The sequence below is a fragment of the Montipora foliosa genome, chromosome 1 (assembly GCF_036669935.1).
Source record: "Montipora foliosa isolate CH-2021 chromosome 1, ASM3666993v2, whole genome shotgun sequence".
Lineage (NCBI taxonomy): Eukaryota > Metazoa > Cnidaria > Anthozoa > Scleractinia > Acroporidae > Montipora > Montipora foliosa.
The window spans coordinates 66,899,217-66,912,568 of NC_090869.1; the positions used below are offsets into that span (position 1 = coordinate 66,899,217).

Below are 13,352 nucleotides of genomic sequence, written 5' to 3' on the forward strand. Positions count from 1 at the left end.
TTTTCAAAGGAAATATGTTGTCTGCAAAGTACACAATTCAAAGATTGATTAAAGTGTGCAATTTCTATTATTGTTAACTAGATTAGTTGAGTTTCATTACTTTGGAATAAAAAAATTGCAATTACTGTTGATACTGTCTGATACAAATCTGCAAACTATGTATTATATTGACTGCCTCATTGGCACTTAGCGATAGCTATTTCTAGTTATAAAATTATAAATTATTCTTGCATAAACATGTTCACTTTACTTTTGTTTGTTTGAAAACAGTGATGGTATATAGTATAAATTTACAGGCTTTTTGACATTATTCTGCATTCAATTTCACAAACCACGTTCAACTCAGAAGGAATCGCCACACAAGGCATTGCGAAAAGAATGTCGACCCATAAAAGACCACCTGAAATGTCCCAGTGTTGCGTGTTGTGCAGTGGCGTCCCGGAAAAGATTGTGGTTGATGGCCAATTATTTTTCTTCGTGAGCCGAATTGCCTCCAGCTGAGAAAAGTTAATGAATTAATTTTCTTTTGGATATTGGTATCAAATCATTAAATTGTCTAAAAAAGGTGTGATTTTTCTGTGGTTGAAGAATATTGCTTTGGGCTTCAGAATGCAGGAAAACACATCTCTGCAACTTAAGAATTTCAAAATTTCTGGCTGAGCATGCCCCCAGACCCTCGCAGGAGAAGGTCCGCAGGGCCTCCCAATTACTTTGCTTGGGTGTTAAACCTATGTGCCCAACTGCTTCAAACCTCATTGAAACCACTGTATAACTATTCTTAATTTCACAAGTTTCTTGTCTTCCTCCACCTTCGTCTTGTGATTGTGTGACAATTAAAAAATGAAATTTTCTATGCCTGTCTACCCTTTTCTTAGCTCCTGACAAGAAAAGTGTCAGTGAATTCGAAAAGGAAATGCCATTTTTAGCCTTCAAAGATAGGGGTTGACTTCTACAAGTGGTCAACTTATCTGCTTTTTCTTGTGCCTAGGTACAATAACAAGACTTACAGAGTAGATGATGTTGCCTTTGATCAAAACCCAAAGTGCACATTTACATTCCACACAGGGGAGCAGATGTCATATGTGGACTACTACAGGTACATGCAAGCGAAAAAGTGTGAGCAGTCCTTTCATGTTTTACACATTATTGGTTTCATTGTCATTTCTTTAAATTATTGTGCTTTTTCAAAAATATTTAATGCTCATTTCTGGATATTTCTTAGCTCGAGTAAAGGGCATGTTGCACTTTTATTAATTTCATGTTTCTTGCAAGTTGCTCGAATATTAAATTTTGTAACTGTAACACAGGCATTGGGGATTGCCTTGTTCTTTTGGAAACAGTTTAAGGTGACTTTTGTTTGAGCAAAGGTTTACAGGTTTTCCAGTATATTTACAACTTTAATAATTTCTTGCCATTTGTGTTTAGGAAAGTGTATAATAAGGAAATACAAGATCCTGAGCAGCCATTGCTTGTACACAGACCTAAGGAGAAAGAAATACAAAGGGTAAGTTGACATTTTGTATTGCCCAGAGTGGCCACCTTGTGGGTGGAGACTGCTTCCATGGCTGGGAAATCTTGGCAACCCTGTCATGAGTCCTCAGGCACCTGTGAAATGGCTGAATGTTCCACCTCTTCTCACATGTATGCTACAGTCATGATGTGTAGCACAATCACCGTACCCACTTGGGGGTGACTCAGAAACATTTCCTGATTTATTCAGTTTAACGTCTTCAATGAAGCTATATTTTTGCTGAATGCTAAGGTTATCCTTGTTGATTAGCATATAGGGTGTAAAAAGGGTAAGCGACTTTCCTTTCTTGAGAAAACAAAGGAAAAGGATAGAAAAATAAGCAAATTTTGAGTGTAACGCGTAACACAATTTTCAAATTGAAAGTCTTCAAAACCATTTTTCATAAGAGAGAACAATTATGTGCATTAACGGACAATAACCAGTGATAACACGCAGTAAATACTACATATGAGCCAAATTAAAACAGTTCAAGTTTATTAAAACACATTAAAAAGATTCAAAATTCCGTAGTTTCCTTACTGTAACGCTGTGTTTTGGAATTCTGGCGCTCACTAGGTTATAGTTTGAAACAAGTCTTCAATTGATATCTGTGGCTTCAAAACCATCTCAACTAAATGCTCATACCTTGTGCTTTAACATACAGAAAAATTAGTTTGAGGGATCCACTACGAATGGAGAAATCACTCCTCAAAACAGTCGCTACGCTTTTTCTGTTCCGCAATTACGCAATAATATTTTTCGAGACCACTTCTTTCAATGTTGCTCCTGCTCCAACCAAGGCGTAAGTGGGTTCCAACCAAGCATTTTCTGAATGCTCACAAGTTCCACTAGCTATTTCCACAGTTTCGTCATCGTAGCTTTCAGGGTAGCGAAAATATTAGCCTTTGACTGAGTCGCTACGTTTTTATTTAACATGCCGCGCCATATTGAACCTAGTCTTGAGTGCCAGTGAACATCACAAATCTACATCGCAAAGAAGCCATGATTTCCATGTGCTTCACAAGGCTTGGTAACCTTTCCTCTATGGATATTATTGGGAAGTCCACAATGTCTTTTCAGGGGCAATTTTCAGGAAATTGAGAGAGACATCTGCTCTGACCTCAAATTGTAAAGTGGAGCAAAAAAGTGGAGCAGAAAGCCGGCGTTTAGGGTGTCAATAGAACTAAATGAGGGGATGCTATCCTCCATGTAGTGAAAGCTTTCTGTTTTTACTTTTTATTTGCCTCAAAATTGACTATCTGTATGAAAGACCACGCCTGCAAGGGGTCATGGGTAAATCAAAAATTCAGTTTTAACGGACGAAACATTAATATTTTCCGAACAATTAGAAAGATATGTAAGTCTGGATGTGAAATAAGCCAAAATAAGTGATTTTCACCCCAATAAACACAATTTCACAATATTTAGGTATGTTACAGAAATGGGTACCGTGATCATGCTACTCATCTCATTCAAGTTTGCCCCTTTTATGGCCTGAGTTAGGGACAGTGCCAACTAATTCAAAGGTGTTTTTGCGTGGCTTACTGAATATGCGGGAAAATCAGATCTTATCAAGTATTATTATAATCCAAAAAGAAAATCGGGGGTAATCACCCATTATTTTCGAAGATAATTAATCAACAATATTTGTAAGAAGCTTTAAATTACAGAGCAATGTATGACGTTCTTTGCCAAATTGAAGCTTAATTATCTCTGAAAAATGCATGGTTACCCCCAATTTTCTTTTTGGATACCAAGAACACTTGCTAAGCTCCGCTTTCTTCGCATAGTTTTGAACTCCGCAAAAATATTCGTGTATTAATAGGCATCGCCAATAGCAAATCTGAGTATCTGGAGATGCGCAGAAGGTATGCGCAATAACAATAGTAGGCACCGTCCTTAAGGACATTTTGTAAATCACTGGGAAATGTAGAAACAAAGCAATTCTTACTACATTCCTAAGGCATCCATAACAGTGTCAGGTAATGGTCCCAAATGGTATATCAGTCATATTAGACCATATAATCAACCACTGTGCATCTTTTATGTGCACCCATGTATACCCTTGTATTTCTCTGTTTACCCTTGTTTACCAAACAATGGTATGGTCATGAAATCAGCCATTCTGTTCACAACTATTTGAAAGAGGATAAAATGTCCTCCGGGTTAAACATACAGTGTACATATAACTAATTAAAACTTTTGATCCAGTAATCTTGAAGAGTTTTTCAAGACAAGTTTGACCAAACCTTAGATTCCTTTTGGGGAGAAGCTTTCAAATTATGGTCACCAGCTTTCCCACAATTCTGTACATTTGGAATTTACAGAAATGCTGAGCACAAATTTCTGTTAGGATCACAGAGAAAATGTTCTCAATCTTTTTAACTTTCTTTTTGTCGTAGGGTAAAAAACCAGGACTAGTCTGTTTAATTCCGGAACTATGCTACATCACTGGACTCACAGATTCTGTAAGACAAGACTTCAGAGTGATGAAGGTCAGTAATATTTTGCTATTCAGGGAAACAGTAATTTTTTTCAAGCACTGCCCCTGAGGAATTTTGTCAGTGAAGGGAAACATTTCACAACACTTATGCCACAGGGCTTAGAAGGAATGTGATTGAGTCTTTGTATTTGTATTCTAGGACATAGCAGCCCACACAAGAGTGAGCCCAATGCAGAGGCAACAAGCAATGATGAAGTTCATTGACAACATCAATTCTTGCCCAGAGGTAGAATGCTGTTAATGTAAAATTAGTAGTTTTGTTCATTTTGGAAGTTCAACCTTGCACTGGTTGTACATCAGTTTTTGAAGAAACAAAGTAAGAGCATCACTTTGTATACACTTTCCTAAATTAGGGGTATGGAAATTTTCTGGAACCACACATTATAGCTGCCACATGATATTCTTTTTTGCCTTCTGTTTTAGGCTGTTAAAGAGCTAACATCTTGGGGAGTTCAACTTGACCAAACAATGCTTAGAGTAAGTGAACCAAGTTTATCGTGAATCGAGAATTTCAGAATGGTTTCAGACAGGTCACAGAGACCTGTTTACTGGGACTTTGTTCCTGTCATTTCAGCTAATTAACATCCAGTTTTTACTAGGATGAACCCTTTATAAACACCCAAACTATTTTTTTGTCAAAGTGGATGAAGTTAACACAATACCATTTAGTCAAGTGAGATGGTTTAACCCATTGCAAAACACCTTGGATTCTTCATTGCTTTTGACATTCTTGATTGCTTTGACGGTTCCCTGGTGAAAGGAGCCAATTTGCAAATTTGGGGTGGGGGAGGGTTGGGAATTTATTGAAATTTTACTCAAATTTCTTTACACACATGCTTTATCTCTAGTTTCATGTTGCAATAAATTTATATATGTAACATAATTGCCATTCACTTTTTCAGACTCAGGGACGGCAGCTACCACTAGAGAAGATTGTCCTTGGGAGAACATCATTTCAGTCTAGCCCTCAGGCTGACTGGGGTCAGCAAGCTGTTAATGAGCAAGTGATCACTCCTGTTCCACTCAACAAATGGATTGTTTTCTTTGTTAATAGAGACAAGAGCAAGGCTCTGGATTTCATCAATATGATGAGGAAAGTGACCCCTGCTATGGGCATTCAGGTAGGGTTATAATCTGTGCAATGTGACAAGGAGTTTCGTTAAATCTTTCTCTCCGGAACTGGACTCAATTGATGAGTAAAATCGTCTGGCATTAGACAAGGTAAAAATCTACAAGTGTCACTCCTAGAAGGGGAAGGCAGGGTGTTCATTAAGATTATCTTCTGGAGGTCATCTGGGTTTGACTGCGGGGCATTTTGAATGTGTTTGATGTAATAAAGCAAGAGGAAAACAGGCCGGTAAATTTGTGGGAAAATAGTGTTCATAGGTGGTTGATTTGCACTCAGCCTGACCTTTAATGAACCCTCTGGAAATGTTAAGGACGGTGCCTACTAATTCAAAGGTATTTTTGCGTGGTTTACTGAATATGCAGGAAAAGCAGATCTTAACAAGTGTTATTGAAATCCAAAAAGAAACTCTTGGGGGTAACCACGCATTTTTCAAAGATAATTAATCAACAATATTTGTAAAAAGTTTTAAAATACAAAGCAATGTATGATGTTCTTTTCCAAATTGAAGCTCAGTTATCTCTGAAAAATGCATAGTTACACCCAAGTTTCATTTTGGATACCAAGATCACTTGCTAAGTTCTGCTTTCTCCGCATAGTTTTGAACCGCGCAAAAATATCCCTGTATTAATAAGTACTAGCAATAGGAAATCCGAGTATCTCGAGATGCGCAATAACAATAGTAGGCACCGTCCTTAAATTAGCATCTTTGGGCATATTATTTTCTTAACATTCTACTTGATAGCAGGGCCAAAAGGACACTAACAAAGGCAACTTATATCTTGTTTATTTAGTTCCTTTATGTCCTCTTAGCTTTGTTATTAAGCGAAATTTGAATATCCATCAAAAATGGCCTATTTTGAAGTAAGCATTTCGGAAAGTATCTATTCTTTATAGAGTTAAGAAGTCACATCAGGTAAGGAAGCATCAAAACAAACTCAGACCTTGATAAGCAAGGCTGCTGCCTAAGAAAAAATTCCGGGAGCCCTTCGGGCTTCCAACATTAAAAATTAGTAGCCCAAGTCATTTTTTCAAGAGCCCAGAATTAATTAATTTCAGCTGGGTTCATATTTACAAGAAAGTGAGGATGAATCAAATAAGGCGCCCCTTCGGGCTACTTGTTCAGAAATTTGGTCGCCGCTCGCAAATAAGGCGCCTCGGGCGACCGTTACCGGTAGGCAGCAACCTTGATAAGTGTTAAATCTTAAGTTTTTAAATACTGGTAAGTATTTAATCATGATAAACATTGTATGGTTAATCATAGTAATCACAGTTTTGAGTGGCTGAATTAATCAGAGCACTCTCTCCTTATCATATATGTAGGTAAATGATCCAGTGCCAATTGAGATGCCAAATGACAGAACTGAAACTTACCTGCGCAATATTAGGGAGAACTTGACCCCTCAGGTCCAAATGGTGGTCATTATCTTTCCAACGTCTAGAGATGATCGCTACTCTGCTGTAAAGAAGCTATGCTGTGTTGAAAGCCCTGTTCCCTCACAGGTAACACTGTAAATTGCTGTTGATATTCCCAGTTTTAAGGCAATGACGCTTTTGGAATAGCATTTAATAAGGGTGGACCCTCAGTTGTTCAATTGGTTAGATAGAGCTATCATTTTTCTGAATTACTGAGGCCTAAATGTTGTTTACAGCGAAATCCAGGAATTGCACCGGCCTGTGATTGGCTGTTGGCATGTTTCATGTAGTAGGACTCTGGACAACTTGTGATAATTATGCAATTAAAATTCATATCCACTGTATTTAGGTCTACATGTAAGCAGTCATCTCAAATAGTGCTTAAGCCTAAACACCTATTTTAAACAGCGTTGATCAACAGTGTTTTAAGTCTAAGGACCGGTTGTAAAAAGGTTAGCTTTCAATAACTGTTGTGGTAGCCGAGTTTTTTTTTTTTTTTCTGACAAAAGTTGATATATATATGAAAGCCATATATTTGAACTGTGGAAACAATCAAGTCAAGATGAAGGTCATTGCAGTTATAAATGTTACTTGAGCAGTAAGGAAAGAAAGCCAGAAAAAGTAATGTTTATAACTGTGATGGTCTTTATTTTCAACTTTATTTTTTTAACTTTAATTTGAAAAGGGGGTGGGGAAAGTATCCATTATAAAGCTTGTTTCATGCGAGTGAAGGAAGAATGGTGTAATTCCTGAATTAAATGTTCTTCTGTCATTGTTAGAATGATACATGTACTCCAGGGTATGTACAATCGTTGATTTCGAATCATGCTTGTTGGGTGTACTTTTAGTTGCTTGTCATGATACTGATCCAAATGTGGTGCAAAGATGTGAAATATTGAAGTTGCTGTTGTTACTCTTTACTTTGTGTGTAGGTTATCAATGCGAAGACGATTTCACAGCAGAACAAGCTGCGCAGTGTTACCCAGAAAATAGCATTGCAGATCAACTGTAAACTGGGTGGAGAACTTTGGGCCTTAGACATACCATTGGTTAGTTTTCACCATCACATGGACACTTTGCAGCTATAGGCAATATACGAAATCCCCACAACATTGTTGTGCTCCTGGAATCGTAAATATCCTCGCTCATAGACATAATAAAAATCATGTTGCAGTTGACCTAAAACTTCAAGATTAAGATTGTTGTTTTGGGCGTTTAAGTCATATCGTTGATTCAGAAAATTTTAGTGGACGTTCTTTAGATTCTTCAAGTGGCTAAAAATCACCCCTAATACTTATTAGTGTCACCCAACTAGTGACTAATGCAAGTCCTGCATGTGAATTGGCTACGCTACTAGAGGACTATTAGTAATAGTCCTAGAGTAGCGAAAAGCGTGACGCTTTCTTTCGTTAAATTCCCAAATAAATATTTCTTCAACTTGGATTTGCTAACTTTATTGTTGCCTTTTCTGTCCGACTAGTTGGGTGAAACTAAAACAATTAGACCCTTCGCCCTCATGGGCTATTGACCCGTAGCCCTTTCCCTTGTTAAATAGCACTTGGTTCAATTCAACTACATGTATCGAAGTGGTATTTTAAGCAGGTTAACTTTGTTTTGTAATGTTCATCGTTTAGAAAAGCTTGATGGTGATTGGCATTGATGTATATCATGATGCCTCCCGAGGGGGACGTTCAGTCGGAGGGTTTGTTGCCAGCATGAACAAGAACCTCACGCGTTGGTATTCAAGGGTGTGCTTCCAGTCTCCTGGACAAGAGCTCATCGACGGACTGAAAATGGCTCTCACTGCTTCACTGAAAAAGTATCATGAGGTGAGACCCTTGCATTATGCACTCAGGTCGTAGATTTTTTATTTACGTACGGTGCCTACTAATTCAAAGGTATTTTTGCGTGGTTGTATGAATTTGGGGGAAAAGCAGATCTTAACAAGTGTTGGTGAAATCCAAAGAGAAAATTGGGGTTACCACGCATTTTTGAAAGATAATTAAGTAATGGTCCGGCTAAGAAGCAGGCAGCCCAGCGGCAAAAGTACTTAGAAGCTGCTGCTCCAATCGAGGCATCTGATTGGCTAATATCGGAAAATGTCGAAAAAAGATGAGGAAAAAATGAAAAAAAAGCCTTTTTTGGATTTCTTCTTCCCCATGCCCTTGATCTCTGTCTCTCGGCCAAATTTGGGCATTGTTCTATGCGCCATTCGCCAATCGGCAAATGGCGCATAGAATCTTGACGATATTTACAAACATAGTTTTTGAAGGCATAATGATTTGTTCTACGAAACAGAATCTAATTTTTTAGACGGCAAGTCGATTACATTTTTCATTGAAATTCAAATTTCGCGCTTTTAGCTGCTTACACCAATGGGAACAGCCGAACTTAATTTGATTAAAAATGTTGGCACATTTTAACTAACCGACGCTATTGCCGCGGGCTATTGTTTTTCTGCCTGCTTCTTAGCCGGACCATTACTTAATCATCGATATTTGTGATAAGCTTTAAAATACAAAGCAATGTATGGCGTTCCTTTCCAATGTGAAGCGTAATTATCTCAGAAAATTGCATGCTTGCCCCCAGTTTTCCTTTTGAATACCAAGAACACTTGGTAAGTTCGGCATTATGCACATAGTTTTAAGCCGCGCAAAAACATCCCTGCATTAGTAAGCACTACCGATAGGAAACCCGGGTATCTGGAGATGCGCAATAACGATAGTAGGCACCGTCCCTAAGGTGAGCAGACGTAAAGATACAGGAGAGACTCTTTCTGAGAGAAAGAAAAGTATTGTTGCCACTCTAAAATGCAAGTTAAAGTAAATGTTTTCAAGTCTCTCTTTAAACGCGATGTGGGACTTGTCTCAATCTTTCCCAGTTCAACCTAGCAAAATGACGTCGGTTGTAGAGAGAACTTCTTTCACTTTTCTTCTCTTTACAGGTGAACCAGGCATTACCAGATCGTATTGTTGTATTCCGTGACGGTGTGGGGGATGGCCAGCTTAGAACTGTGGCAGGATATGAAGTGCAGCAACTGTCCGAGTGTTTTACTCTGTTTGGTGAGGGCTACACCCCCAAGATGGCTGTTGTCATTGTGTCCAAGCGTATCAACACCAGAATCTTTTCAACCCAGGTCAGTGACTTGTCATTATAAGCTTGTCTTCATTTTGTAACTGTGTGACAACTGTCTCGCTACGTTTTTCTGGTCATTCAGGGTCATGGCCCGATGCCCAAGTTGGATAACCCAAGTCCTGGTACAGTGTTGGACCATACTATCACACGAAGAGACTGGTAAGCGAATTCATGATAGAGCTTCAGTTTGTGTTTACAAACTTAAAAACATTTTTCTTTATTTGACAATCATTCCATCATCTCCTGCGGGATACCTGTTGGTGAATTGGCAGCAAGGTGCAGAATTTGAAAGCAAACTGTTCAATACTTAAATACACGTGTAGTTTTGTTTGAATGTGTGGAATGTTTGAATGTGTTTTGTAGTTGTTGTTCAATAAAAGCAAATGGTTTCCGTATACTTTGCCTGTCTTTGAGATACAAGGGGCAAGGGTGACTCCCACTTTACAGAGAGGTTCTCATTTTGGCGTATTTTTTTTCCCATAGGTATGACTTCTATCTCGTCAGTCAACATGTCCGCCAGGGAACAGTAACCCCAACTCACTACGTCATTGTTTATGACAAATCGGAACTTAAGCCAGACTACATGCAGAGGTAATGGCAGGCTTTAAGATATGTCCAAAAATTATTTTTAGCAAGTGAATTGTAAAAAACCGAGAACGTGTGCAGGGGTGGCACTAGGATTTTTCAATCTGGGTCCTGGAACCCGCTTGTTCGGCCAAATTGGGGTCCCAAGCATTTGTTGGGAGTCCCAAAATCTTGGTGACCCTCTGCGAGAAAAAGAGTATGTTTTAAATTATGAGAAAAAGAGAGTAACCAACTTGGAATTAATATTGACGCATATGCATATGCATAGGACCGGCCGACAAAGGCTTTTTCTAGAGCCGTTACATTCATTCCTGGACAAGAACTCTGTTAATGAAAGAGCACCCTTCCCAAGGGTTTACGCATAACTGGTTTCCTCCCTTAGGAGCAACGAACAGTGACGTCTTTTGCTATATATTTGCATTCAGTGACTTTCAGAGTACATTCCTCTCGAAAATTTAGTTTTAACCTTTTTAGGTGTTTTAAACCCCATTTCTTAGAACTTCAATTATGAGCACAGATCGCTCCAACAGTTTTACAAACAACAGAATATACTGACAAATCAAAGCAAGTTGTGTGAGTTTAATTAAGTCAGTGTCTTGCGTCCTGGGACGCATTAAAATTTCGAGGATGCATTTTTTGGATTTTATTTGCGTAAAAATGCACGATTTCTGCGTTAACGCGATCCCTGGTGTGACAGAGCGCGGAGGAAACGTCAGCACCTAAACTAGTCAAACCGGTTCTCCACTGTACAACATCCATGTGTACAATACTATATCGTGGAACATTTGTACTCGTTTCATGCGTTTTTTGTACAGTAACTAACACAGTTGGATAACAAACAGCTGTATTTACCCTTATCTAACTATAACGATAACCTCTACCCTAACCCTATTGTTACAAATATGTAGGAAAAGGTTGGACTTACAGGGACTCTTCGTGTTGAATATCAAAATTGGGCCTGTATCTAATTACTTGCATATCTGGATGTAAGCGAGTCTTTATGTCTAATCAGACGGCGGCCATGTTGAGTCCCGTGGGATTGAAAACTTTTGTTTTGCCCCACCGAAACTCGTTCCCAAACATTTCAACTCGAGGCTCGGGCTACGAAATCTGTAGAGGCTTTGCACGGCAGCCATGTTGCATGCGCGCGAATAAGGACCATTGGTAGAGTCTATAAAAGTATCCTAACGGAAAATGTTTGCTAACGTGACCAGCAGCTATATCAAGGAAACAAAGACAAACTTTGAATAGAAACAGAGTTCCATAAGAGAAAAACACGGAATTATGGTATTTTAGAAGGAAATCTGTGTTCTCGCTATTATAATGAAAAATATGGCGATTGTTTACCCCCGTTAGACATAATCATTCGTCAAAGAAATACATTTATCATGATATTTACTGTGATAAACATTGATCTCTTTCTTGACAATAGCGAGAATACACTATTTATTCCAGTCCTAGCAGTAAAGCGGGACAATTGTCACTTTAACCAAGTTGGAGGGCCTAGCTCCCGCCCGAGAGAGTCCCGTTCATCATCCGAACTACAATCGTGGTTAAAAGTTGTTGGGAAGGTTGCGCTCATCACTATCCTTCACACCTAATTCGATTATTTTAACTATTGGCTGTACTTATTTGGGAAATACCATACTCTTGTCGACCCCTCCCCCATATTCAATGTTGGAAGAAAAGTCACCATTTTGTTGTTTGGAAAATCCAACATAGATGAGTTGGGGGGGGGGGTGTTATTTCCAATGTGATTCTACCTTCCCAACACTTTGTCCATGGTTGTGGTGATCGGAAAGTCGTCGATTCACAGCGACTACTCTAAAGGAACCCGAGTATCTCCGAGTTACCAGCGGAAAAATTCATGTCATCATGGAACATTCAGCAACATTCAAATCTCCGTGCATAAGAATCCGAAAACCACTCGAGGTTTTTTTTGACAAAGACAGCTTCTGTGCTTTTGGGAAACAAAATTTAACGCCTTTTTTTTCTCTGCAGATTGTCGTACAAGCTAACGCATTTATATTACAACTGGCCTGGCACAGTCAGGGTGCCTGCTCCGTGCCAGGTAGGTTTAATCTGAGGTCTCAATGGTCTCAAGAGAAAACAAAAACAATGCTTATTCAGGCGTCTTATCGATCCTCCCGAACTAATTCGAGCCACCATGTTGGATGGATGTTCTTTCCCCTCCCTCTCACTTCTCCCGCTTTTGACCTACCCCCTTGGTGCGATTTACTCCTCTCCCCACTCATGAACTTCCTCTCCTTCAGAAATTCAAGATGGCGGTCAAAAATTCCGGGAGAATTATGCTTAGCCCGTGTCAATTAAAATACGCCTTCACTGCGACTACGAAGCGCATTAACACAACGCTGTTGTTGTTGTTTTTCTTGCAGTATGCCCACAAGTTAGCGTATTTGGTCGGACAGAACATTCATAACGAGCCTTCACACGATCTTTCTGATCGGCTTTTCTTCTTGTGAGTCGTGTTTCTCGTCATGAGACAGGATGTAAAGTTTCTGGCAAAGTCGTCCGAAAGAAGCTGTTGTGGTACATAATCCTGTCAAGATGTTGTCAAAGTTAACCGATCGTTGGTGTGTCTCGCCGGTCAAATGAACTAAACTGTTGCTGTTTCGGTATTTATTTATATTTAAATTATAGTGGTCAAGTGATCGAAAACTATAAGAATTTAAGGTAAAATGATCAATAAGAGCAATATGTATGATGTGGACAAATCACTTCAATGTTATTAATTGTGAAACTGATTAGAATAATGTTAAGGAAATCATCACTAAATACTACCTTTTTTACAGGTTAAGATGTTGCAGTTTTGTTTTAAATAATCGCTTGTTTATAGTGTACTTATCGTAGGGCTTTTTGATAGTGGCTTTTGAGGTGGAACCGTTTGTTTCAAGGCCGACTAACGCAAAAATGCTCGATAAAACGTTTTTCGGAGTTTTAACTTTTTCCGTTGGAAATGTCATTCAGGCAGAAAGTAAAGAAGGTCCGATTTACAAAACTGGTGAGCAAAAATCTTGTTGGAAATATTTCTTGAGAGGCAAAAAGCGATTATTCTT

General features: G+C 38.8%; 1 protein-coding gene across 2 annotated transcripts in view; it reads left to right on the top strand.

The window, feature by feature from the left end:
* LOC138005876 (piwi-like protein 1) overlaps positions 1–13,352 on the top strand; it is a 28,378-nt gene that overhangs the window by 14,865 nt on the left and 161 nt on the right. For both annotated transcript variants that reach the window (XM_068852054.1, XM_068852059.1), the window contains exons 14-27: positions 989–1,096; positions 1,426–1,504; positions 3,913–4,005; positions 4,153–4,239; positions 4,437–4,490; positions 4,916–5,134; positions 6,463–6,642; positions 7,488–7,604; positions 8,190–8,384; positions 9,500–9,691; positions 9,773–9,849; positions 10,174–10,281; positions 12,277–12,346; positions 12,672–13,352. The exon at positions 12,672–13,352 is cut by the window's right edge and continues 161 nt beyond it. In XM_068852054.1, the coding sequence (XP_068708155.1) occupies positions 989–1,096; positions 1,426–1,504; positions 3,913–4,005; positions 4,153–4,239; positions 4,437–4,490; positions 4,916–5,134; positions 6,463–6,642; positions 7,488–7,604; positions 8,190–8,384; positions 9,500–9,691; positions 9,773–9,849; positions 10,174–10,281; positions 12,277–12,346; positions 12,672–12,758 (1,666 nt within the window). In that variant the 3' untranslated portion in view covers positions 12,759–13,352. The remainder of the gene's footprint in view (positions 1–988; positions 1,097–1,425; positions 1,505–3,912; positions 4,006–4,152; positions 4,240–4,436; positions 4,491–4,915; positions 5,135–6,462; positions 6,643–7,487; positions 7,605–8,189; positions 8,385–9,499; positions 9,692–9,772; positions 9,850–10,173; positions 10,282–12,276; positions 12,347–12,671) is intronic.